This window comes from Propithecus coquereli, unplaced genomic scaffold (assembly GCF_000956105.1).
Source record: "Propithecus coquereli isolate 6110/MARCELLA unplaced genomic scaffold, Pcoq_1.0 Scaffold323, whole genome shotgun sequence".
Lineage (NCBI taxonomy): Eukaryota > Metazoa > Chordata > Mammalia > Primates > Indriidae > Propithecus > Propithecus coquereli.
In genome coordinates, this window is record NW_012148875.1 from 2,372,086 (window position 1) to 2,399,602 (window position 27,517).

The following is a 27,517-nucleotide window of genomic DNA, read 5'->3' on the forward strand; positions in this document are numbered from 1 at the left end:
TTGAACATGTAAATAGTGTGGCATCCCATTAGTCTCTGTTACTTAGAATATTATTTCCAGGTCCAGCTATTTGGAAGTCAGCTATTTTTTCATGATAAATAGTTGAATTGAAATAAAAAGGCACAGTCCTTTCCCCTCCCTTAAGAAAGAGATTGCCAAAAATGAATATGTTCTGTATTACTTATTCCTCATCATCTATTAGTGTTTGGAGATTGCTAATCATATGTAGTATAATGTTGCAATATAATTTTTGGCATTATATATCATTAATTATTTTCTATGCAATAAACCATTCTTTTTATGCCTTAAAACAACTTTAGCCACTAAAGAAAATTGTTATACTTTAGGGAATTAATTCTGTTTCTGTGAGTAAAATATTAACAACCCTCCGTCTTCTTTATCACAAGATTACACTAGGTTACCTTTCTAGCACTGCTTCACTGAAAACCTGATAAAAGTAAAAATGACCCCTGATTAGTGACCTGTCTGGAGACTGGGAGGAGTGTGGATGGATCATAAATACCCACTGGAAGCCATAGCTTTGGGCTTCCCTAAGTATAGTGTACTTTTTATTACTGGGTGTGTCTCTGCTTGCAGGGGACCCCTGGATATATGTTCATGGGATGTTTCAAGTCTGAACCAGTGTGGTTCCTGTACCATGTGTGTGGTCTTGCTGCTTAACACCTGACCTGTCTCTTGTAGGGGCTGGAGAATGGTCCCTGGCCTCCTGCTGAAGAGACGTGCTTGGTGCTGTCCTGATAACGTGCTGTGTTCCTGGCCTGCATCCTTCTGCAGAGCTAGTTTGTGTCACAGTTTGGCCTATTGAGTCTTGTTAATTTGATTATCCTGCTGAACCCAAGACCACTGCTGCTCGTTGAGCAGAATAGGCCTTGTACTATCACAAATACTTAATATGAAAAGTATAATAACAAGTAATTCTCCCTTTGTTTTTCAGAAATGTGTTACAGACGAGTGTTTCTTTTTTGAACGACTGGAATCTAATAACTACAATACTTACCGGTCAAGGAAATACTCCAGTTGGTATGTGGCACTGAAACGAACTGGGCAGTATAAACTTGGATCCAAAACAGGACCTGGGCAGAAAGCTATACTTTTTCTTCCAATGTCTGCTAAGAGCTGATTTTAATGGTAGCATCTAATCTAATTTTGCGTGAAAGAAGTAGTATATTTTAGAAATTTGTTAATCAGAGAAAAAGAAAATAAATGTGTACAGCTCTGTTTGGACAACTCGTCAGACAACATTTTATCCAACAGTAAATATTTAACCATTGTCTCAGTAAAGAAAAATAACAAAAATTCATGGAAAATGTGTAGACTTCCCTCCCCCTTTTATATAGCACCTGCTGTTATCCAGTGAAGCTTACCTAGAGCTGCAGTCTTTTTCATACATTTGCTTTATTTGAAAAGAGGCTTTTAAAATGTGCACATTTACAAACAAATTTTATTCATGGAAATCATATACATTAGAAAATTAGAGTCAGATATTTAGTTAATCAATCCCAAATGTTCACTACTTTTTATAATATGGCATACGTTAATCTACATGTACAATTTACTTAAAAAATTTTTTAAACATGTAAATGTGAATTTAATCCATTCCTGGCATAGTTTTGTAATTCTCTGGCAGTTCCTTGTGATACAACTTATAGACCAGGCCTGTGTAAACTGCTGGAAGTTCTTCCATGGTCAGATCAATCTTGTCAAACCCTTCTCTGTACCCATATAGCAACAGTCTAGCAACTCTGCTGGTGATGGGAGTAGTATTTTCAGCCTTGACCAGGTCATTGAGATCCATCCACTCACATCTTAAGCATTCATGCTGGCAGAAATTTATGGTGAATGAATATGGCTTTAGGCGGCAGACGATATACATATCTGACTTCCCAAAAGCTCCGGGATTTGTGTGCTGTTGCCGAATACTCAGGAGGGACCTGAATTCTGATTTTATACCAGTCTCTTCAAAAACTTCTCGAACTGCTGTGTCTCCTACATAAAAGAGAGAGGTACAAATCGATAAGGATCACACTTTTAGAAACTTTATCATCAAAGATTTGCAGTGAAAATAGCATTACATTCAAGGTTTAAAAGCAGAACATTACCCCAAGAAAGTAAAGTTTTCAATACAAACTCTTTGCCTTCTGGACATCCTGAAATACCAAAATATTTTCTTACCACTGTATGTTTAAGAAGCTTTTGGAATAGTGAATATTTTTTTAGCTGCTACTTGGAGGTTTATCCACCTTTACATTTTTGAGGTCACTTCTTCTTAACTTCTCCCTGCTCTATTTAGCAAAAGGTAAAAACATATGTTGCAAAGCTGCGGTTAATATTCTAAAATATTTCTTCATTATTTTCCTATTCCTGATCACCCATCAAAACTGCCGCCTCTTCCTTATAAAAGTCTGTTGAGCTGCAGAATGTATGAAATGATTCTAATGAAATGATTCTAATCTCTCCTGGTGGTCTTGGGTGGGACTCTCAAGCCTCCAGGTCAGCACAGATTCCTTTATAACGATTTTGTTATGGTTATGCCGTCCGTAAAACCCCACCAGAGTAATTTTTGACATTTCCTTTGTTTCTTGAGATAAGATTCCACAGAACTTGGATTCATTGTTTCAACATTAAATGCTGTGGTTGTTTAATAGGAAGTTTTCAAAAAACTTGCAATGTATAGAATTTTATAATACAACAAAGGTTTTCACATTATAAGGGTGATTTTTTAATTAAATGAAATTTCTGTGGCAGGATTTTTATTGCCATTAAGATATTTTTGTGGCTTTTTCTAAACATCTAGATGGACCCCCTAAATGGACTTCCCTAATTTTGTGATGCTCTGTCATTGTCTCCCAAAGCATTTATGAGAAGCCCTTTAGAAAGCTGCCTTTCTTGACCCCTTTGCTGGGAGCTGCACTGCTGTCACAAAGATTTCTGTTCAAATACCCTTTAATGCCTCCATTGTTCTTGTTTGTTAAATAGTAAATGATATTTGCCTTCTCAGTAATCCTACTGGTGAAAAATAGGCAAAGAAGAGGAAGTCACAGAATGTGTCTCAATTCCTGTGTGCTCTGACTGTAGACTGTCTTACCAATCCCCTGGACAGGCTCTTGTTTTTTGTCTAAGAAACAGCTATGGAAAGATGCAAAGCATTTTGAAATATAAGACATTTATCTGCCATATTTCAATTACGTGCTGACTTCCCTTATAATTGAGTTTTGCCCATAGGTTAAACATGGTTAGAAATGATATTTTTAAACTGAACAGATAAAAGAAGAATCTAGGTTAAGAAAAAAAAAACTTTCCTTAATAATAACAATAAATTTTAATCTGGCATAAATACATGTTATTAAATTTATTGTTAAAGATTGTGGCACTAGTCTTAAGTTTTATATAATGTCCCCCTAACTGTTGTTGAAATGTTTATTTTTATTCTTTAAATGCTCTGAGAAGTAATCATGGGGATCCTATTTAGCTCTTAGTACCACGAATCAAGAGTTCCGCATTCAGCTCTTGAGTCTAGGCTGTTCATATGTCATGGAAGCGCTGGATGGGGCTTGTGAGCAGATCTGCCCTGCTCAGCAGTCATCATAGCAGTTGATAGAAAATCAGTAGGGCCTGGATAGTTCTGATCAGTTTAACTTGAATCAGCATATCATTGACTAGACTGAAAATTGAATGGGCAAATAAGTGCTTTTGTACCCGGGGTATGGGAGACCCCTTGTACATTAAGATAGAAATCTTCTCCCTAAGGATTTCAACATAAATTTAAATTTTTTAACAAGATAAAGTGCTTTATTCCGTTGTACCTTGATTACTTTAATGTAACGTAAGCTAAACTGAAATAACATTTACTGTTTTGTAGGTTTGAAAAACTAAGAGATTTTTGTTTTTATTTTTGCTGATCAAAGAGATATGTTTAAATATGTCATATTGTTTAGTTACAGAACAATAATGAAATAGAGTTTATATTTGTTATTTCTATTTTGTAATATTTAATAACAGAGTTAGGTTGAAATAAAATAGGAAAAATTTTGCAGAATGTGGGTTTTTCTGGTGTTTCCCTTTGACTTTAGTGCACTGATGACCTCTGTCAGGCTCCACTGCGTTGAGTTCTTTGGCTGATACAGGAGATTGTCCTCTTGTCAGTGGTAATGAGATTTTTTAGGAAGGCAGTTTGACCATTTTAATCTTACAGATACCTTTATACTCTTAGGGTATTATTTTATATTAAAGCCTTGAGGATTGCATTCTATTTTACATATGACCCTCTTACATTTTTTTAAACACTATAGATAATAATGCTTCATTTACCTAGTATTTTCAAAGAATGAAGGATTTCAAACAAATGTGTTTCCCAGTTAACTAGTATTTACTATTTAAGAGCCAATATAAATGTTTAACCATTTGTGATGACAGTATCCCTAAAGTATATTACATACTTTCCTAAATACAGAGTTTAGAAAATAATTTCAGTAACGCTTAGATGATTTGGCTTCATCATTAAGAATATCCATTATTTTCTACTGTGTTATAAAACAGAAATGCCTTCATATAGACATAGTCTTTCAGACCTCTACTGTCAGTGACCATTTCTAGCTGCTTTTCAATGCTTTATTAATTTTAAGGCAAAGCTTTAATTTATATAATGCCTAGGAAGTATGGTTAATGCCAATTGCAGCTTTTTTTCTTAATTCCACATGACTGAGGCATATATATGATCACTGGGTTGTTGTGACAACCACAAATACTTAAAGTAGTGAATTTTTAATTATCTGGACTTAAAGAAGAAGGATCTGGAGTATACTTAAACATTTGGCTTGGAAATATGTTTCTTCATTTACATCTAAAAATAAGTATAACTGAAATTCAGAGGATCCATAAAAGTTCAAATGAAAACGATCAATTCTTTTGAAAAGGCAAGATTCAGGAGAGGAAGCTAAAGAAACCTTCTACAGACTGCGTTTTGCACAGTAAGGACTGGGTAAGGATGCAAAACATAAGCTTAACTAGTTCCCACACTCACATATCACATATGAATAGCGTGAGATAATTAGGTTGGATAGCAAACGGCCTTCTCTTTCAGCACTTGCACCACTACAAAACCATCCTTTATCAACAGAAGACTTATATAATCTAAACAAAAGACCAGTAAGTACCTAAAACCGAGATCTGCTATTGGTACATCTTAATGCAATCAGTTGATTCATGAATTGTTAGGAGTTGGCTGTAATAAATGTGTATAGGGCATTTTGATCTATTCAGCATTAAAAAAATAACTTTCAAGTACATACACATTTTTAAATAAAATATTTAAAGATAATTTAGAAAATTGCCTTAATTGTTGAGCAAAGAGACTAGGGGTTTTGCATATTAAGGGAAAAGTCATGGAGAAATAATACTGGTATCAAATGAATTACCTATTGATTTATTACAATGGAGATTGAATTTGATCCAATGGTTTAAGGAATGGGTAGGAAAATTTAGTTTCCATGTTTCTATTTCCTGTAAATCAGCGACATAAAGAATTCTTAGCTTATTTCTTATTTTTCTGTTTTAAGTATTGAGCTAAGTAAGTTGTATTTGGGGGTTATTTCTCATTTGAGACTTTCTCATATATTTTACTTTGTTTTGGCCTCCTATTTAAGATAAATAGTAGATAAAACTCTCATAAAGAAAAGATTTACATCACCACTATTGTATAACTGATTTTATTATACTTATTTCAAAGTTCATTTAAAAGTTATTCTCGATCCTTCTGTGATGGAATGGTCAAGAATTCAATTCCAACAACAATTTTAGTCATATCCAAAATAACCTTTAATACTAAACTTTACTAATGTATATCCAAAGCTTCTCCTTTTGAGACAAATTAATCTAGAAGCAGTCATAAACAGAAGAATAGGTGGTATGCTCCTAATGATATTATTTATACTAATGGAATAAGTTGTAATATTAGAAATTTTGCCGTTAATTTTATATCAGCCCTGATGATATAAAATTTCTCTGAAATTTTCTGACTTAGTCTGAACAAATTAGAAAATTTAAATTCAGATTCTTAGGCATAACGCAAGAAAGTAAACACATTAATGTTGTCAACATTTCCAAGCCAATTAAAAATATGTAAGATACTCACCAATATCTTCTCCAGGCTCTGACAGGCCTCCTGGAAACTTCCACATATTTTTCAACTGCAGTATATGGTTAGAAAATAAAGTTAAATACCATTTATTCACTAACACACACACACACACACACACACAGGAAGACTCTACAAAATCCATCCATAATTGGTCAAGGTAGTTGAGAATTTATTTTTGGTAATTGCATGTAATTTTTTTTAGCTGCCTTCCCTCTCCTTCCTTTCTTTTTTGGGGGAGCTAGTGACTGATGAAGTCTTTTCCCATCTTTTTCTTAGGAAATAGAAGTAGTTTGCTTTGGTTAATGTGATAAATTCTGTATGAATGAAACATTGGAGGGAAACATCTACTGAATTTCTGTAATTTAAAAAATTTCGCTGCTAGTTAACTATGAACAAATAGGAGAATCTTACAGATGCTGCTATAAATAAGTAGATAATACAGTATAAATTTAATCACTAAAGTATGCTGTTTTTAATTTTCACATCTATTTCCTGTATTGTGTTTTTAATCAGATATATTACTCTTAAGTTTTTGTTGTATGTATTAATGATTTTATGTAAAAATGTAATTGCTGTTCATGGGTAGTGTGAATAAAATGGATTAGTTTGTGTTTAACTGTCTACCATTTCTTTGTGTTTTCTTTTTTTTTGGTGAGGAGGGGCAAGTGGGAAGAACTGATCTTGGAACAGGGATAAATATAGAAAAAAACAGATTAAAAATAACTATTAGATGACATGGGCAATATTCTTATGGCTGACATGATTATTTTTTTCTTGTTAGAGTTCTGTTATATCCGTCACCATGATAAAAGCTGAAGAATGATTGAGAAATTATAACATATTCGTAAGAGAGCTGTACCTTTGGCCAGTAAACCTTATTCTTTTCTTCATTCATAAAACAAGTTGTGGACCTTTTACTGGTGTGTTTTGTGACCCACTCATTTCCTGGATGAATGCTTCTTAAAGAATGTGTCACTTCTCAGCTATGCTAGGTTGGAGACAAGTGGCATGGTTCCCAGAGTTTCCAAAGACTGTTCATTATGTGGGTACAGTATTAAGGCTTTCGACTCTTCCACGTCTGGCTTAGGCTTAACATTAATTTATAAAGCATATTATGATTTATTTTATTAATGTAGAAATATATCTATATCAATGTACTATATTTTGGGTTCTATTTTGAAATAGTTCCAGAAACATTGTTTCTACAAAAACTAGGCAGTCTTTTGTTGATAGATGTTGGACTTCACCACTGTAAATTCTAACAAAAGAAATGTTATAATGGGGCAGACAAATACTTCCTAAAAACAATCAAAGTCAACTTACAAAATAGACTTAACTATAAATGATTGGAGATTAACTGTTTATATAATTTGGAAATATGAACTTATTAGAGGAAAATGCTAGATATAAGGATTGAAAATGGCTCATACAAATTTGATTTTGATTATTTCATAAATTAAAACATATATGGAAAGAGTAGATACACTTTTATGCTAGTAAGTAGTTTGTGACATTTTCTGGCTCCATTAGGTTCAAAGAGTTTATTTTTAAAAAGCTTAAGCCTGAGTTCTAAGAGGGAGGTAGAGAGGCCTAAGTTATGTGGTTTAAAAAACCTGGTTTATGTTCTAGATGTGATCAATAGTGAGATAAGCATGTCTTCCCACTCTTTTTTTCTTTATATTAAAATATCCCATTAACTGGGTTTAGCACTATGACAATAATATTAAAATGCTTGCTAAATATACACTGAATGCTTACTATGTTCCAGACACTATGCTAAATATTTTTTTAAAAGTTTACATACATTTAAACTTCACAATAATCCCATGAAAGATTATTACTGTTCCCATTTTAGAGGTGATAAAACTGAGGGCATAAAAATGCTTAATAACTTGCCTGGGGTCACACAGCCAGTGTGTGATAAACTCAGGGTTAAAATCCAGGCCAGGGTGATTCTAACCCTCTTTTAAGAAATTTAAAAAGTTGATTTGATATTTTCTCACTAATCCTTAACTACCGTCCACTTTTTTCATATACTTTTTGATCTTTTCCTCAGACTTAATGGGAACATTCTATGTAAATCCAATCAGAATCCATATCTTAGTCTTACACTCCTTCAGAGCTGTGAATTTGGAATAAAATCTAGTTTAGTGTCAAACATCCTTATATCTACCTGTTGCCTGTGAGTTTCCCATCTAGAATCTTCTGATTGATTTCCTAGCTACTAATTTATTATTATTCTATCTTTCCAATATATTGTTTTATGAGAAAAAAGTTATTGAGGATGGGTTTTAAAAATTCAGCCTCTTTGAATTGTGTTTTTTGTCTTTGTTCTCCCTTCCTATAAAAGAAGACAAAATTATCTCTGCTTCAAGTGTAAAATTCCATGATCTATTTTTTCCCTAATCTTAAAAAAGGAACTTTCCACTCTCTTCTAAAAGAAATATTCTTAAATGTTCTTGTGCCTGGTTGCTTTGTTGGGTAATACCCAATGTTCACATACATGACCCCTCCCTGCTTTGAGTTCATGAAGTCATTTAGTTCCTTAAGCATATCTGATTTTTATGTATACTATATAAGGTAAAGGATCCTTTTAACTTATAAAAATACGTGATTTTAAACAATAGAGTAGTTCCATCATATTTCAGAATGGCAAATGGGTTGACAAATTTTCATATACATTTGCCAATTATAAATATGTGTGTCTCTCTGTGTATGTGTGTGTGTGTTTGTAAGTAAATAGAAAATAGAAGACAATGTGGATGATATAATGATGGTCTCATCTATTACTCTGCAATCCTTCCTCAGTGGTAGGAATTGCTAGCCCAAAAAATAGGTATTTTGGGTAACAACAAAGGGTACACTTTCTAACTCATTTTTCAGAGATGTTAACAGAATGTTAGGACACCTACTCTGTTAAAGCAATTTCAAGTTTAATAGCACTATTTTTTAAAAAACTTGTCTTGAAGATAAATTCAAGTTTATTTTAGGGCTTCTAGGATGAGTGAAAAGGAATGAATCATTTTCTGATCCTTTTCCTTACTATTTTCTTGGTTCCACAGAAATCTTCTGTTCTCCTAAGCAGAGGATTCATTTTAGAACCTACCCTGGGCATGGCTACTAAAATCCTGACCAGAAGTTGTGTAAACACAACCCCCAAAAGACCACTAATTTCTTTCAACCATATCTCAAGAATCTAGAACAAGGGGACAGACCTGCTAAGCGTCTTCCACTTGGTTCTCTTATATCATGCGACTTTCTTGTTCTGCCTTTACTCCAGCTTGGTCAGATGCTAGAAGTTTGCTTATCTTTTATTTTCATTGTTCTAGTCTTTAATGCTACTATCACTTTTTAGAATTCAGACCTACTGTATTTAGATAAATCTAGCTACAATATTATCACTGTTACCAATGAGATAGAAGCTATCAGAGTGTCTCATAGGCTTATTCATTCATTCAACAAAAATTTATTGAGTGCAAGGTACTAGCCGTACAGAAATTAATATATAATATAGCAAACCCAGTCATTTCCTTTATCCCTGCACCATGTATTATGCTTAATAACACTTATCCCACCTTTCATATTATTTATTCATTTTATTATTTCTATCATACACATTTGAATACAAGCTCCAAATGTAGAAACTTTGCTTTGTTCACTGATGTATGCCTAGTGCTTAGAACAGGGCATATAGCCTTTTTGGTTTAAATAAATATCTAAGTGATCCATAACTGCTTAGAAACAACTTTAAAAATATCTTTCTATAACTCCTTAGGCATATCAAAATTTCTACATTTTATTTTTCTCTATAAAGAAAACATTTGGAAAGCAATTTATAAAGCAGAGCAACTTACTTTATTTCGATCTTGTACAACCAATATTTTTCTAGTATTTTCATCAAACACAGCTCCTGATGGGAAAAAAAATAAAAGATAATTGAGAAATATTGATTTCATTCATCCTAGACTCCTCCCACACTCTTTATCTGTGGTCATCAAAATCATACCTATACTTGAAGCCTTGTTCAAATATAGGCTGAGCATTCCTTATCCAAAATGCTTGGGACCAGAAGCATTTTGGACTTTTTCAGATTTTGGAAAATTTGCATACACATAATGAGATTCCTTGGGGCTAGGACCCAAGTCTAAACGTGAAATTCATTTATGTTTTATATGCACCTTATACACATAACCTGAAGGTAATTTGATACAATATTTTTTAATAATTTTGTGCATAAAACAAAGTTTTGACTGCATTTTGACTGTGATCCATCACATGAGGTGAAGTGTGAAATTTTTCACTTGTGTTATGTTGGCACTCAAGAAGTTTCAGACTTTGGAGCATTTTGGATTTTGGACTTTCAGATTAGGGATGCTCAACCCACACAATCTCATCCGTGAAGACTTGTAAAATCTCTCCAGCAAGAAAATAATTGCTCAGTTGTTCAAGTTCTTTTAACAATTTAGAGTACTTACCAATGATGGTTCTAGCATTTGTTAACTTGTAGGATAATCATCTGCATAAACTTCTTCTCTAGATTATCTGTTCCTGATGACACATAGTTAAATAATCTTTGAATCCTTTTATAGTATTTAGTGTTCAGAAAATTATAAGTACTTGTCTTAGTCCATTTGGGTTGCTATAAAAAAAATTCCACGGACTGGGTAGTTTATAAACAACAAACTTTTATTTCTCACAGTTCTAGAGGCTGGGAAGTCCAAGATCAAGGTGCCAGCAGATTTGGTGTCTGGTGAGGGCCTATTCCTCACAGATGTCACCTTCTAGCTGTGTTCTCCCATAGTGGAAGGAGCAAACAAGCTCCCTTGGGCCTCTTTTATAAAGGTGCTAATCCCGTTGATATGAACTCTGCCTTCAAGACCTAGTCACCTTGCAAAGGCCCCACCTCTTAATACCATCACACTGGGGATTAGGTTTCAACATATGAATTTTGGGGAGACACATTCAGACCATAGCAGTACTTAAAAATATTTATTGAATAAATGAATGGACTTCTTCATGTTTATTTTTATTTCTTGAATCACTATACATAGAACACAGTCTGCACCCCCTGACAATCCAAATCCCAAATATCTCAATATTCAGTTCAAGACCTCCCTGAAGCCAATTAAATTTCCTTACCATGTATGTACACAACTTTATAGCCTACTAATATATTGCTTTGGAAGACTTCTTTATTTTATATGTTTTAAATTCTAGTTCATTTCTTTATTCATTCATGATATATATTGAGTATTGTCTCTCTCTCTTTAAAAATATTTCCCTTTGGGCAATCCTAGGTCAAAAATACAAATGACACTTTAATTATTTATATTAGGTTCTGTTAGCTGCTATAATTTCAATATATTTGTATTACATAATATGAGAGGATATTTTTAAAAAGATATTTTCTACACATTTGTCCATGTTTTCAGTATTAATTGAGTTCCTATATATAATATATATAGGTCTTATATCTATTAGTTGAGCTCCTATCATGTTTCAGGCACTTTTCTAGGTGCTAGGGATGTAGTGGTGAACAAAAGAAACAAAACTCCCTATCCTTACAGGGCTCACGTTCTGGTATGTGTGTGGGAGGGTGCCAAATAAATAAAAAATAAATTATATAGAACACTAGAAGGTGGTAAATGCTAATTTAATAATCTAATTGGACTTTACAAGGAATAGAATGCCAAAGAAATGCCAAGGAAACCTTAAATTTTAATAATTTGTGATTACTCAAATTGAGCAATGACAATTCCCTAATGAATTCATTATAAGCATGAGCACAATGTCACAAAGGCAAAATCAGCACCGCTAAAGCACAATTTGAGCGACCCCTGCTGGTCACAACATGAAAGTTAAGTAAATCCAAGGATACCGGGGATTAAACAGAGGTTATTACATTATTATGATTAGTCAGGCACTGTGCTAAGTGCTTTATGTACATTATCTCAGGTATAAATCACAATAATTCTGAGTAATATCATTTATGAGTGCCTGAGTTCACCCAGGTCTACGAGGGACTGACAGCCAGTCTGTATTCTAAATAGGCACTCTTCTCATTGTGCAACACTGCCCCATCGTGATGCTACAACTGCTCTCTCAGAGAGCTGACATTTCCATCCAACCATTCATTCAAGAAATATTGAGTATCTACTTTATATCAGATACTGTGTTTAGCCTGAGGATATAATGGTGAAGAAGACATAAAATATCTGCCTTCATGGAGTTTATATTATCATGGAGGAGATTAAGCACATGCTGTAATTTCAGACAGAAATAAAGAAAGATAAAACTGGATTAAGGGACACAGAATGATGGGATTAGTGTGTGTGTTGGGGGACTCTCTTTTAGACAGGAGGGTCAGGAGCTTTTCTGAGAAGGAGACACTTGAGCAGAAACCTCAGCTGTAAAGAACTAGATAAACAAAGCTCTGGGGAAGCACATGGCAGGAAGGGAAGCCCATAGGTGTAAAAGCTCTGGGTCAGACAAACGCTTGCTAGGTCTGAAGAAAATAAGAAAGCCATAGCTCCCTCTGTCCCAGCCATACCTGCCTTCTGTTGTTTATAACAACAAATGGCAACTATTGTCTCTCTACCTTAAAAAAACTCTGCACCTTTCCAGAACAATTTCTTGCATTACCTTGTCCCCATCCCCAATAACTTCTTCAAATCCTATTAATCATTATTCTTCAAGACTGGTCAAGTTCCACATTTCCCATTCCCTGAACTCCTGTGATACTACCAAACTATAATGCATAACATGGTATTATACTTAGTTATAAACGGGTCCTTCACAGGCCACTCTATACATATATTACCAATTTTGTAGTAGTAACTGAAAACTCTAATTTAAAAGTCTATGCCAATGAATAATAATTACTTGTGTGACTTCCCAGTGAAGTGTGAGGCTATCACCAAATTATTGAGTAGAATCTCTAAAAATAGAGTTGAATGGAAAGTTTCTGAATGTCGCTACTTGCTGCAGGGCAGTAAGACCATGGAAAGAGAAGACATTCTTAGACATCCTTGAACAACTCCTTTAAAAGATTTCAAATGTGAAAACGACCTTAAAAACTCTTGTAAATTATATAAAGGCAAATAAAATTATTAATTAAATTAATAATTAATATGTATTATTGCTTTCATTAAGGCCATAAGGATACCTTACTATTTTAGTTTTTGTGGAAATCTAAGAATTTCTGTAATCCTGGTTCTTAAGGGGTGGTAGTCAGACCAGCTGCAGCAGCAGTAGCAGCAGAAAAAGCAGAAACAGCCAGAGAAATTGTACAAATTTTCGGGCCCCACCCCAGACCTTGGGCTCAGCATTCTGTTTTAACGAGCCCTCCAGGTGATTTTGATGCAATCTACAATTTGAGAACCCCTGTCTTAATCTGAAAGGAAGTCTTCTCTCAACTTTCCTATGTCTCTGAAGCTAATCAGTAACTTCAAAATTCCACTATATGGGCTGGGCGCGGTGGCTCACGCCTGTAATCCTAGCTCTCCGGGAGGCGAGGCAGGTGGATCGTTTGAGCTCAGGAGTTCGAGACCAGCCTGAGCAAGAGCGAGACCCCGTCTCTACTAAAATAGAAAGAAATTACTTGGACAACTAAAAATCTATATAGAAAAAAAATTAGCCGGGCATGGTGGTGCATGCCTGTAGTCCCAGCTACTCGGGAGGCTGAGGCAGTAGGATCACTTGAGCCCAGGAGTTTGAGGTTGCTGTAAGCTAGGCTGATGCCACGGCACTCTAGCCTGGGAAACAGAGTGAGACTCTGTCTCAAAAAAAAAAAAAAAATTCCACTATATGTTTAAATTATGCTATTTTAAACAACTATTTGGCACAATAACTTAATGTCAATGTCGTTAAGAAGTAATGTTCAAATCATTGAAAATTTTTGTTTTCTTTACCTTAAATTCAACATAAAGTTATCTTTCACTTTACAAACTCACATAATTTGTCCTAATGTTTTACTATAATAAATTTATTTACTGATCCCAATTCAGTGTTACTATTTGAGTAGTGAAGTTTAATTATCTGTGTAAAACATGTTCAAGCACATCTGTTGGAAAACTAAACATGTTCTCTGTGCTGCCATCTGCTGATTGATAAGGCAAATTTCATCTATTTAAAAGAACCATGTAAAAAAGTAAATAAATACATAAAATAGATGCGCTATGTAATAGTCCCAAGGAAGATAGAGTAGTGCCTCTCATCTGTGGTTTCAAGTTCTGTGGTTTCAGTAACCTGAGGTCAACCATGGTATGAAAATGTTGCATTACCACTCTTGTTCTTTGGGGCCGTTATTAAGTAAAATAAGGGTTACTCGAATGCAAGCACTATGGTACCATGACGGTCTGTCTATCTGATAATGACACAGCTATTAAGTGACTAACAGGTGTGTAGCATATACATTGTGAATGTGCTGGACAAAGAGAGGATTCACATCTCAGGCAGGATAGAGCAGGAGAGGGAGATTTCATCATGCTACTCAGAGGTGCACGATTTAAAACTTATCAATTGGTTTTTTCTGAAATTTTCCATTTATATTATATTCCTGTGTCACTGACCTCACTTCATCTCATCATGCAGGCATTGTATCATCTTGCATCATCACAAGAAGAAGGGTAAATGTAGCACAATAATATATTTTAGAGAGACCATGTTCATACAACTTTTATTACAGTATATTTTTATAATTGTTTTATTTTATTAGTTACCATTAGTCTCTTACTGTGCCTAACTTATAAATTAAACTTTATCATAGGTATGTATGTATAGGAAAAAACATGGTGTGTATAGGGTTTGGTACTATCTGCAGTTTTGACATCATTGGGGGTCTTGGAACACATCCCCTGTGGATAAAGGGGGACTACTGTTATCATTTAATCCAATAATTCATTCCACATAAAAAAAAAATCTGCTCAGCTGTGAGAAGCAAGAAATCGAGTGAACCTCTAAAAAGTTAATGCTGGTTGTCATGAGTTTGAAACTGACCTGCAACTCCTACTTGATGTGTAGCATATCCTGGTAATCTGCTGGGCCCTTCTCCCAGCCACAGAGTCAGCGTTGAAGAATCCGATTCCGCATGGTGAAAGCAGAAGCCCAGGGAAGCGGCAGGGGCAATAAATCGGCTCTGGAGGATGGGAACGTGCAGCCACACAGCTATTCTACCTTCTGATCTCCATTGCTGTATTGCAGCTAAAATGTAGGAGATAAGAGTCTGTAAATATTTTCCAGTGAGACAAGTGGAATAAATTAAAATTCACCTCATGGTGTCACCTCGTGGTCCAGGAAGCCATCTGTAAGCATGTTAGCTCTCTGGAAAGGGATCCCAAAATGTTCTGTTTATATCACCAGCATGGGAACTACCACGTTTTACCATAATTACCACCTCATTTATATGATTTTTCCATCAGACTAAATTTCTTGAGAATAAAGTCAGTATAGTGCTGACTTTATATCCATATCATCTAAGATAATGCTTGGCATATAATACGTGTTCAATAGTTGTAGAATGGACAAATAAACTGATTTAAACAAAACAAATTGAATGCTGTTCCTTTTAACATCCTTAAGTTTAATCTTAATAAATGACTTATGGACTTGTTTTCCTTTAAGAGTTCTTTCATAATTTTTTTATTTATAAATTTCAAGGTGGTTAAAATATAAGTAATTATTTTAAATTAATGTATGCTAGTTCTAGAAATTTTGAAAATAAAGAAAAATGTAATGAAGAAATCAAAACCTCACATTTTATTAGCACACAGATAAATTTAAAATTTTAGTATTTTCCCATAATTTTTTGAATTAACATTATACCATATATATCATATGTCTTTCACTACATATTGCATTTTAAATATTTTGCTATGTCATAGAAATTTTTAATGAATATGAATGTCTAATGACTGCATAGTTTCTCTCATATACGTATACGATAGGCTACTTAACCTTCTACACTTGAACATTTAGATTGTTTCCAATTTTTCTTTACTATAAATAATATGATGAACATAATGATAGGTTTTCTGTCTTTGACTTCTTTAAATTTGCCTATTTTATTACTTAAGGTTGAGCCAGGGGCTAAAGATGCTAACATTTGAACCTTACTAAGTTCCAGAGATGCTTTATATACATTATCTCATTAAGTGCTCACAACCGTGAAAGACAGTTATTATTACCTTAAACTTATGGGTGAAGAAATGAGTATGTCACAGTTTTAGAGAGTTTTTAGAAAAACTGTTCAGATCAATTTCTTCAATCATCATCTCAATCATAATAACCCTGTAAAGTGTGTGTGGGTGCACACGTATTTGGAGGCTTGATTATCTATTTAATTAGTTAATTTCCTTTTCTTTCTCCCTTCCTCAGCTCTGCAGTAAGACCCTGCCTGTTAAGAACCACATTTTCTGCCTCTTTGAAAGTTGGTGTGCCTAGCACAATGACAAGAACATGGGGCCTTTGATAAAGACTTGTTGATTCGACTTAGCCTGCATTGAGGCTACGGATCAGATCCTTCTCACCTTGCTCTCTTTCTCTGATTAAATCTTTTTATTAATAAAATTGAGGTATGATTACATAAAGTGAAATGTATAAATCTTAAGCATACATTTGATGAGTTTTCACATATGCCTACTCCCCTAACTCACACTTTGATTAAGCTTATAAAACCTTTCTATCACCCCACAGAGTTTCCATGTGTTCCTTCCCTGACAATCCTTCCCATCAAACAAAAAAGATGACGTTTCCAAAGGCATTGTCAGTTGCTGCTGTTTTATATCTTTACATTCTTTGCCTTGGAGACTCCATCCATTCTTACGGCTTCAACTAACACCTACATAAGATGACTGCCCAGTCCTGACCTCAGTGAAGGTCAGTTGCTCTCAGACATTTCCTGAAGGTTGCCACTTCAAACTTCACAAAGTATGTTCAATACTGAATCCTATATCACATATTAACTTCACTTACAAGCTTGTTTATTGAGCCAGTGCTTGCCAGCTTAGAATTTTTAATTCCTTTTTCTTTTTCTCTAATAAACATTATTGCTTTTTCCTCCCCTATCTCCCATATTCATCCTTCAAAATCCAGCTCACATACCTTATCTTTGACAAAAATCTTTCCTAATCACTGCTCAAGATATCCATTATGTAAACTTAGGATTACTATGTCTGCATTACCTAATGATATCTCTTCCATTATCCATTTTTTCTAATCATATTTAATATTCTATGTACTTGCAATCTTCCAGGTTAACTACATATATGTATATATTGTACATATATACATATATATATATATTTTTGAGACAAGATCTCACTCTGTGACCCAGGCTGGAGTATGGTGGTGCCATCACAGCTTACTAAGGCCTCAAACTCCTGAGCTCAAGTGATCCTCCTGACTCATCCTCCTGAGTAGCTGGGATTACAAGTGCCACCACCATGCCGGCTGGTTAACCTGATATTATGCACTGGGGCTCAATTCATATTTATTAAATGATTGGCTTGCCTAAAGTCACATAGCTAGTAAGGGGCATAGCAAGGACCAGAACCAGAGCTATTTCACCACTATTACAGATATACTGTATGTGAAACTAACAACCTATTGTCTGCTTATCCATCTAACTTGGAAGTTGTCAATAACAAACAGGAACCCTGAAAGAATAGTGGACACATAAAACTATTGCTAATACATTATACACAATCAATTTACTTGAACAGAGATAGACTTCCTATCAGGCTTTCTTCTCAGATTTTGGTTCTCTTTATAGGCACTACCATTTGGTTAGTTTTATTTGACTCTGTTACAACAGAACTAGCAGTAGCTCTTAGAGGCAGCATAATGCAGTGAGTAAGAACAGACCTAGAGCCAGGGGAAGTTACTTTATTCTCTCTGTGCCTCAAAACCGTTATCTTTAAAATGGGCATAATAATAGTTATCTACCTCACAGGGTTGTTATGAGGATTAAATTAATTAATATTTGTAAAGGTCCTAAAACAGTGTCTAGCACTTAGTAAGTGCAACAGAATTTATTAAAAAATATAAAAGTTTATAGTACTTCAGCATTTACAAATTAGTTTAATCTCTGATCACATCTACCTAGTAATTAGGGCTGGGATTATTCACATCAAGCTACTTAAGAGGCAAATATTTTCAGTGGCAATTTGCTTAATGCCCGGCCACACGAGGCAGAACCTGGGACATGAACCCTGGATGTGGGCCTCCAAATCCAACATGCTGTTTTACCATGCTGACTGGGGAGTGCTTTGATCACTTGTTTGGTCACTGACAAGTATCGCTGTGCAATAAATACCTGTGTCTACCCACACGTATCTACATATATCAGAAGATAAATTGATTCTCTTCCTGATGATATTGTTGGAATCTAAGTGGGATTGCCAGCAATTATTCATAAACAGGAGAAAATGACGTGAAGAGCTAAGAGTTTGGGAATGAAGATTATTAAACAATAAAATAACTAGCTCAATTATATTTACAGATTTGCTCGCTGGCCATATTACTTAATATGATAAAGATTATTTGAACTTTCTTGTTAGTGTGAGAGGATCTTTCCATAGCTGAATTTCCACGCCATGTCCTCAATTAGATTATAAGGCTCTCAAAGGCAGTTTGAAAACCAGGCTGCTCCACCAGATCACAGATTTCTCCCAAAGTGAAGGCTCCTCCATCCAAGCTTTTTTTCTTATCACTGGGCTCAAGGTTCAAAGCCAGTGGAAAGTTTATTCTTATTGACTTGACGACTGAAGCCACCCACCACGTGGCCTCCCTGGTTAATCATAAGACTTGTTGCTCTATGAGCTGAACCAAACTTCAGTTCTTGCCCCGACAGCTCCTGCTCGATTTGTGTACTAATGTGACCACTAAGAACCTCTCTGGTCCACTGATGATGGTCCACCACCGGCATTCGAATGGAAGGCAGTTTTGCCTTGGGCAAAGTGCCCGGCAGAACCTAGGCTCGGTAAAGGATAGCAAGTGATAATATATTCATATTAACAAACATCTACTGAGGGTTAAATATGTGACAGACACCGTGCTCTGCACTTTATACGCATTATCCAAATTAACCTTCCCACGAGCTCCTATTGCCCGAGTTTATGGATGATGAAATGGCGGTCTACAGAACTTGCCCAGCATCATACATTTGTGACCAAAGAGTGGACTAGAAACCAGGACCGCGGATCCGAAGTCTGGGATCTTTACCATTTCACCCAAACACCTCAGAGACCTCCCAGAAAAGGGCTGAAGAACTCATGGGAGCAAACGGGTCCGAGTCACGCGTACCCTCGCCCCTTCCCTCTGGGCTCAGTACTTCACTGGTGCACACAGCGACTCGGGGGTGGGGGCAGCGGTTATGGCATTATACGGGCTCAGGAGCCCGGGAGGCTTTCGCCCCAGGCGCACTTGCCCTGCAAGCCCTTCAGGAAGGCGGCGGGGTCCAGGCGATCCAGCGCTCCGAGCCGCGCCAGGCGCACTGAGACGCCCCCGAATCTGTCCAGCTCGCCCCGTAGCTCGCACGCTCCGACTGGGGGTTCCTGCGCGCAACCCTGTCTGCCCGAGGCCCCGCAGTACCCCGCCGAAAACCTGGGGTGGCAGGCCCGGGCCAGCACCGAACGCCAGTAGCCCCAGATCAGCAGCGGCGACATCGCCTCCCCGGCATTTTCACTGCGCCTCCAAGTCACCGATCCTCCACGCTCCCGTAAATTTTAGAAGAGTGTCGCTTCTCTGTTGAACAGAGGTTACTATTTCGCAGAGTGCGGCCCGCCAGCCCCTGTCACCAATTTGCCTAACTCCGGTTAAGCGGAGCCACTTATTTTGTTTGCTAGTTTTGTATTGTTTTGTTTTGTTTTTTGGAGACAAGTTCTGGCTCTGTCGCCCAGGCTGGAGGGCAGTGGCCTGATCATGGTTCACTTGCAACCTCAAACTCCTGGGGTCAAACGATCCTCCCTCCTCAGCCTCCCAAACTGCTAGGATTACAGGCGTGAGCCACTACGCCGGTCCTGTTAGTTGATTAAGTCAACAGTTGTTTGCTTAGGGATGGGAAGGTGGGCGGAGATGCAAAAAAGTCCTGGGTTCTTTTATTGGAATTTATAATTTCAATGGCAGTTCTGTTCACTGAACCTGTCTTCCTTTGCAGATGTCAGAACCTCTGCAAACGCTTGAAGAACGGTGTTTCTAAAGACGTTCCCCCCAATCCGTCATCCCCGTGGCTCGCCGGTCTGCCCGCCTGCTTGTCCTCCCGCCTTGCTGCGCTCCACTCGGGAGATTACGGCGCGTAGGCGGAACCTCGCCGACTCCTGCCCCGGAAGTTTTTGGTGAAGCGCGCACGTTGAGCTGGCTTCGCCGGGCTACCTTCGCCGGGCTGCCTTCGGATCATGTCTTCCAAGAAGAACAGAAAGCGGTTAAGCCAAAGCGCGGAACATGGTTCGTCCTTGCTCGCTGCTGCTTCCTCTCGTGCGGGAGCAGCTGCTCCTTCTGCCTGCTCAGACTTCGCAGCGGCAGCCGGGACTCTGGTGGTGACCAACTTCCTAGAAAAGGGTAAAGAATTCCGTGAGGGAGACCCGGGGCCGAGGGGGCGCAGCCTGAGGGGGCGAGATCTTGAGGTGCAGAGGCTTTTGAAAGTTTGGCGTGGCATAGGTGTGAGAGCGGCGCGGAAGTACGTGAGACTTATGTATGTAAGAAGCATGTGTAATATGTATGTAAGTATGCGAATGTAGCCGCGCCTGCGTTAGAGAAGTTAGGCAGAAATGGTTTATCCGCGTCTAAGTCGTTTCTTTTGTGAAGTGTTTTGAATATTTAAATTGTATTTGAAACAACTTTGTGTTGTTAAAGATTAACGACATTTAACTGTGCAAAATTGTTCGTATTTAGCGAGCATAGGATACGTATACTAAAAATCTAAATACCTAGTTCAGTAAAAATGTGGATCTGTCCTTCCTAAGAGACATTATTGTGTTTTTAAGAGTGAAGATGGCTTTTTCTTCTGTTACACAGGTGCGGGTGTTTAACAGCTGCAATTAATTACACACTAGTGTTAGTGGTAGGTTAGGTGTGTCACATACTTATTAAATTTTCACAGAAACTGTGACAAATGGTACTTTATTATAATGTCCATTTTACAGAGGAAGAAAAAATGTGATTCCATTCAGGTTCCACAAGTACGAAGTGGCAGAGCCAATATTTGAGTCCAGATGTATTTGACTCCAAAGCCATTATTTTAAATTACAGCTCCCCCGACTTAGAGAACGGATTTATATTTGAAAAGTCATTTAGTTGGTAAAGCTTCTAGCATGCTTGATGTGTATTATCTTTGAAAAATAGTGGCAAGATTTTTATGTCTAATCAGACCCTAAAGACAATCTTAGAGTTTGAATAGTGTTTCATTCTTCTTTAGGGATTAGAGGACAACTTGTTCTTTCCTGCCGATTCATCTTCTTTTTAACTGGATCCTTCCTGTTGGCATTTAAACATGCTCATTTTTCTTCCATCTGAAAACAAAAGCTCCACATTTTCTTCTACCACCACCTTCTCTCTTTCCCTTCATTGCCAAAGTTCCTAAATAGAGTGGTCTCTGCCTCGTCCTCACCCACGTACTCCTTAGCCTGTTCGTATTTGACTTTCACCCCATCATTCCATGGAAACTGTTCTGCCATTGTCACCAGGCATCTCCATATTGATAAATCCAGTGGATAGTTTTTGATTACTTACCTTTATTGACCTCAGCAGCTTTTGGCATTGTTGACCATTTCCTCCTCCTTGAAACACTTCTTGTCTTACATGTCATCAACTTTCTTAGTTTTTCTCCATCCTTGTTTGGTACTTTGTGATTTTCTTTTGCAGGCTGATCCTTTTCCACCTGACCATTAGATGTTGAAATTCCTCAATTCTTAGTCCTAAACCCTTTTTTCCTCTCTATGAATCTTCTCTCTCTGGCAAATTCATCCAATGCCCAAAGTTTCCCATCTATAGTCTATTCAATATCAGATTTATATTTGTAATTCATACTGAGTCTTGATTCAGTTGTCTTTTACATCATGGCTTTTCAAGCTCTCTATGGCAAAGGTTTTAAAATTTACACTATGTCACAGATTGGTACTTTTGTAAAATACAATAAAAATGATTTACTAGAAAAATAAGTTAAACAAATTTTAGATTCAACAGATGTAAAATTACTCTGTTAAATTGTAATAAAAGCTTCTAAAGCTAATTTTCATTTTTTGTACTTAGCTCATCATGAAGCAGTAGCAGTTTGTGGACCACATTTTAAATAGCACTGTACAATACCTCTTCTCTTAAATGTCCTAAAGGTACTTCAGGACTGACTTTATGAGCCCATATTTCCTCCAACAAAACAAACTTCAGTTCTGTTCAGTTTTTCCCATTGGAAGATTCAGAAATCTAGGAGTCATTCTTGACACCGCTTTCTCTCACATCTCACATATCCAGGCCACCACCAAGTCATGTTTATCACCTAAATATTTTCCATGTTCCTCTTCCTCACACTATTCCTACTGCTTCCACCTTCATTTCAGATGCCATCATCTCACCTGGGCTGCTACGACAGCCTTTTAACTGGTTTTCCTGCTTTCAATTTTGCTCCCTTCCTTATTCCTTTTCCGTTCTGCAGCCAGAATGATCTTTTTAAAATGGAGATTCTGTCATGACCCTGCTTTTCATTCCTCCCTGGGCTCCATTGCTGTCAGAGTAATGGCCAGCATCTTGATGCAGCCTGCTGCCCTGGAGTGGTCTTGACCTTTACATGACCCCTTTTGTCTTCCACCACTCTGCCTGTACTCTCTCCTAAGGATGCACCAATACTCCCTTCTGCCCAGAACCTCTGTACATGCTGTTCTCTTTGCTGAACATTATCTTTTTCTTCCCTTTGTTATTTCCTACTTGTCCTTCAAATCTGAATTTTCACATTACTTTCTTTGAGAAGCATTCTCCGATTCTTCAAATTAGGCCGGATCCTACGTTGTAGGCTCTCCTAACACTCTTAGTCATTCTTTCATTGTGTTAATCTAAGTTTATAATTTTATAGTTACTCAGTGATTGTTTGATAACTCTTACCCCACTAGATTATAAACTCCGTGAGGCCCACGACTTGTGAACAACAGTACGTAGCAAAGTATCTGCCATCTAGTAGGCATACAGTACATATTTGCTGAATGAATAAATGAAGGGTGGATTGTTGTTTGAAATTACAATCTCGTTAGTTAATCTGGCACTTATGGTGCTCAATAAATGTGAAGGTAGTTAATGGGAAAGTGAATGTTGAGATATATTTTTAAAGTATTACAGGAGCCAGACATGGTGGCTCACTCCCATAATCCCAGCACTTTGGGAGGCTGAGGCGGAAAGATTGCTTGAGGCCAGGAGTTCAAGACCAGCTTCGGCAATATAGCGAGACCTCCGTCCCCACAAGAAAAAAAAAATTAGCTGGACTGGTGGCATGCACTTGTAGTCCCAGCTACTCTAGAGTTTGAGGTGGGAGAATCACTGGAGCCCAGGAGTTTGAAGTTACAGTGAGCAGTGATTGTGCCACTGCACTTCAGCCTGGGCGATAGAGTGAGACCCTATCTAAAAAAGACCCTTTCTCTAAAAAATAAAAAAAATAAAATGAGGTATTAGAGGAATGAGAACTGATGAAAGAAAGTGTGGGGATGGCTTGGATGATGAAAGCAAAAAATACAATGGTGATATATTGGGAAATAATGCGAGTGGAGGGGAATTTGCCCATCATCTCCGTTGACAGGGAGGTGGGGAGGTATTTAGGCAAGCCTGTGATTTGTTAAATCCTGGGGCACGGTGAATATTCAGGATAGGATGGAGGGAAGAAGAAGAAGACCTAGAGTCTTGCAAAGGACACAGTCCCCTGGTGAGGTAATTGTCAAGAGGGAAAGGTAGCTTCTTGGGGTTTAGGAAGAAAGAGACAGAAACTGAATATTATGAGGTCATCTAATAGCAGCTGATGCTTTGCTATTATTGACTGGCAAACTAATTAAGAGACCTAATTCTCACAAGAAAGTTGAATTTCTGTTTGGCTTCTCATATTATGTAGCATGCTCATTAGCATGCTCATTTCATTTTATACCCAATACCTCATGCATCTCGCTCTGTGAAATGCTTTGTTTTTCTAGATTTTCTCCTCTGATAACAGAAGGAAAATAAATGTGTTGGGGATTTATTTTGTAGTGACGGGATTATGTAAATCAGATGTTCTTCATGGTTTTGCTTTCATTAATTTCTTTTTCATTACAAAAGATGTTTTTGTGATTATTAAGGAACACTAATATTAGGTAAAGCTCTTTGATTATGGTATGTGTGTCTGTAATAAATTTTACAAAAGTTTGTGTCAAGTTTAAACTCCCTGTTTCATAGATTGTGTACTGAAAAGAAAAATACTGTATACTCACCTACTGCATTCATTCATTTCGTTGATATTTATTGTAGAACTGCTATATTTGCTGTACTGTTAGGCATTGGAGATACAAAGATAAGTATGACCCAATTCCTGCCCCAGAGCAGCATACACTTTAGGAGAAAGACTGTAAAACAAATGGATATTAGGATAAATGCTAATATCTGGCAGCTCAGAGGAGAATCAGAGGAGGGACTACTAACCAAATGTGGAGCCTTGTTGGGGTGGGGTGGGTTGGGAGGGGCGGAGATGTTAGCACGTCATTTTCAGAGGTGTCGTCAACTGGGCTGAATTCTGGGCCCCTTCAGCCAAATGTTGAAATCACTAATGGTGATTTCAGTCAGTGTGTGTTTGTATGAGGAATAAGACTAATGTTATTATCTTATCTGTGTATTCTTGGTAATAGAGAAAAAGATCTGATTACTATTATATGGGTCAGAAGTAGAAACATAACTTAATCCTCTAGATCCAGATAGAAGTGCCAGTTCCCAGTTCAAACCTTTGAATACCAGTAGCTGACTCAACTTAGAATCTGAACTACAGAAAGCTCAGAGACTCTCTACTGCAAGTACATTTAGTTCTTAATGAAATTGGAGACTTAAAAAGAGTTAATAAACTAATACCCTGTAAAACGTCCTCTTTTGAATTGATATTCATATATTGTCAGTAAACCCTCAAAAGGGTCTGGTTTTAAATTTGTTGGCCAGACGTGGTGGCTTATGCCTGTAATCCAAGCACTTTGGGAGGCCAAGGTGGGAGGATTGCTTAAGGCCAGGAGTTTGAGACCAGCCTGGGCAATAATGAGACCTTGTCTCTACAAAAAAATTTTAAAAAATTAGCCAAGTGTGGTGGTTCATGCCTGTAGTCCCAGCTAGTTGGGAGGCTAAGGCAAGAGGATTGCTTGATCCCAGGAGTTTGAGGTTGCAGTGAGCTATGATGACACCATTGTCTTTTGACCTTGTCTCAAAAAAATTAAAAATTTAAAAAAATTAAATTTGTTAAAATGAGGATTAGAGCAGTGGTTTCTCCAGGGTATGGTAAGTGCATTCATGTGGTTATATGGATAGAAGATTTTTGTTTACTTCAAAAGAAAGCATACTTTAACTTCAGTTAAAAATACTACAAAAATAATTTTCTCTTTCTTCCTCACAGATGACAAAATTCCTAAAACATTCCAGAATTCCCTGGTTCATCTTGGACTCAACACTATGAAGTCTGCAAATATATGTATAGGTCGACCAGTGTTGCTTACCAGTTTAAATGGAAAGCAAGAGGTAAGAGTCATTTTCATTTCCTTAGTTTAGCAGTACAAGTTGAGCATCCCAAATCTGAAAATCCTAAAATCCAAAATGCTCCAAAATCTAGAACTTTTTGAGTGCTGACATGATGCTCAAAGGAAATGCTCATTGGAGCATTTCAGATTTTGGATTTTGAGATTTGGAATTCTCAGTTGGTTAAGTACAATGCATATATTCTGAAATCCCCAAAAATCTGAAATTCAAAACACTTCTGGTTCCAAGCATTTTGAATAAGGGATGATACTCAACCTACATTTGAGATGTTGCTGACTTTAATTTTCAACACAAGCAGGAATAAATGAAAAACTATATTTTAAAAGACATTCACTTGCATATAAACTCCCTCTTCCTTTGATGTCTGTAACTATGCTGGAAATAGTAGCCCCTAAAACATCATAACGTCGAGAGAAGACTTTCCTCAAGAGGTAGTGACACATACACTATTGACCCCATTTCTCCTACTTGGTTAGTTGTATTTCTCTACAGAAATGTTATTTTGGGGTAAGAAGGTCACCTGTTCTATATACAAATATTTGATTACTCTCTCTGATGTCAGCTATGTTCCTCCTTGCTGCCATTCTTCATACCTGAGACTCTAAGCCTAGAGCCTTTCCTCGATCATTTTTGGCAGCTTGGGTTTCTTTCCTGCTACCAGCCCCAGTCTCTGTCATGGCTTCCTCTAATGCTTTTCTGATCCAGTGGGGATCCTCTGGAAATGTTTTGAAATCTTTTGTCTGCTGATGGCATCCCTTCCATTCTTTTTATTGTTCCGGGCTTATTAAGAAAATCCTTTACTGTGTCTTATGGAAGAGAGTGGTATAAATGTGTGAGCTCAAGCCAGAAGATTTTGCTCTTCTCCCTTATCATTTAAATCTGGTAAGATCTAGGTTCTCACAAATCTCTTGTGCTGTGTCCCTCACTAATTCCTGGATGTAATTTAAGTTCCAGGATGGATTACTTTACAAGTTACCTTGCCTTCAATATTTTTGTCATTTTTTTTGGTGTTACCTATTAATGCCTTTGTCTCTTTTCCTAAATCTACCTTGTAAATCTTCCGCCATCTTCACTGTGGGATCATTCTTGATTTTCACAAAAAGAAGTAATATTTATTTAAAAATTTATTTTTTGTGAACTTGTAGTATTTAATTCTTTTTTTTTATTAATGCAATTTGTCTTGTTGCAGTTTGTGTCAGATTATAACTCCTTTGGGTTAAGGACTGTGTTTTGCAGATCCAAGTACTTGGCTGTGCTTTGTATTTTGCTTTATAAATTGATGGTATTCTATGAATATTTACTTTCTGATATTTTTATTTCTTCTGTCTGGGCAGGTCTATACAGCCTGGCCTGTGGCAGGATTTCCTGGAGGCAAAGTTGGCCTGAGTGAAGTGGCACAGAAGAACGTGGGCGTAAGGGTTGGCGATGCCATCTGGGTCCAGCCTCTGGTGGGTGCTGTACTGCAGGCTGAGGAGATGGACGTGGCACTGAGGTTTGGCTCTTTTCTTTGATGGCTCTCTGGATCAATTCAGTGCTGCCCAATAAAAATAGGAGTCACAAATATAAACCACATATGTAATTTTGCATTTTCTTATAGTAAAGAGAAACAGGTGAAATGAATTATAATAG

The 27,517-nt window shown here is 36.9% G+C and overlaps 3 protein-coding genes across 5 annotated transcripts in view; 2 read left to right on the forward strand and 1 right to left on the reverse strand.

Moving 5' to 3' along the window:
* Nucleotides 1-1,141, forward strand: part of FGF2 (fibroblast growth factor 2 (basic)) — a 55,609-nt gene extending 54,468 nt beyond the window's left edge. The window contains exon 4 of the mRNA XM_012650403.1: nucleotides 956-1,141. Coding sequence (XP_012505857.1) covers nucleotides 956-1,141 — 186 coding nt within the window. The remainder of the gene's footprint in view (nucleotides 1-955) is intronic.
* Nucleotides 1,142-1,408: 267 nt separating this feature from the next.
* Nucleotides 1,409-19,841, reverse strand: NUDT6 (nudix (nucleoside diphosphate linked moiety X)-type motif 6). 3 transcript variants are annotated; one of them, XM_012650415.1, is made up of 5 exons: nucleotides 19,584-19,841; nucleotides 15,155-15,358; nucleotides 10,012-10,067; nucleotides 6,152-6,206; nucleotides 1,409-2,007 (listed from the first exon to the last, which is right to left on the reverse strand). In XM_012650415.1, exons 1-5 carry the CDS (start codon nucleotides 19,819-19,821, stop codon nucleotides 1,610-1,612), a joined length of 951 nt encoding a protein of 316 aa, XP_012505869.1. In that variant the 5' UTR covers nucleotides 19,822-19,841; the 3' UTR covers nucleotides 1,409-1,609. The 3 variants fall into 3 exon arrangements, with proteins under 3 accessions (XP_012505869.1, XP_012505870.1, XP_012505871.1); XM_012650416.1 differs by having other exon boundaries at nucleotides 19,748-19,802; XM_012650417.1 differs by lacking the exon at nucleotides 19,584-19,841 and adding an exon at nucleotides 19,460-19,503.
* A 709-nt stretch (nucleotides 19,842-20,550) lies between these two features.
* Nucleotides 20,551-27,517, forward strand: part of SPATA5 (spermatogenesis associated 5) — a gene marked incomplete at its 3' end in the record, with an annotated part of 99,483 nt that continues 92,516 nt past the window's right edge. Inside the window, exons 1-4 of the mRNA XM_012650404.1 lie at nucleotides 20,551-20,713; nucleotides 21,449-21,451; nucleotides 25,749-25,870; nucleotides 27,223-27,380. Of these exons, the coding sequence (XP_012505858.1) occupies nucleotides 20,551-20,713; nucleotides 21,449-21,451; nucleotides 25,749-25,870; nucleotides 27,223-27,380 (446 nt within the window). The remainder of the gene's footprint in view (nucleotides 20,714-21,448; nucleotides 21,452-25,748; nucleotides 25,871-27,222; nucleotides 27,381-27,517) is intronic.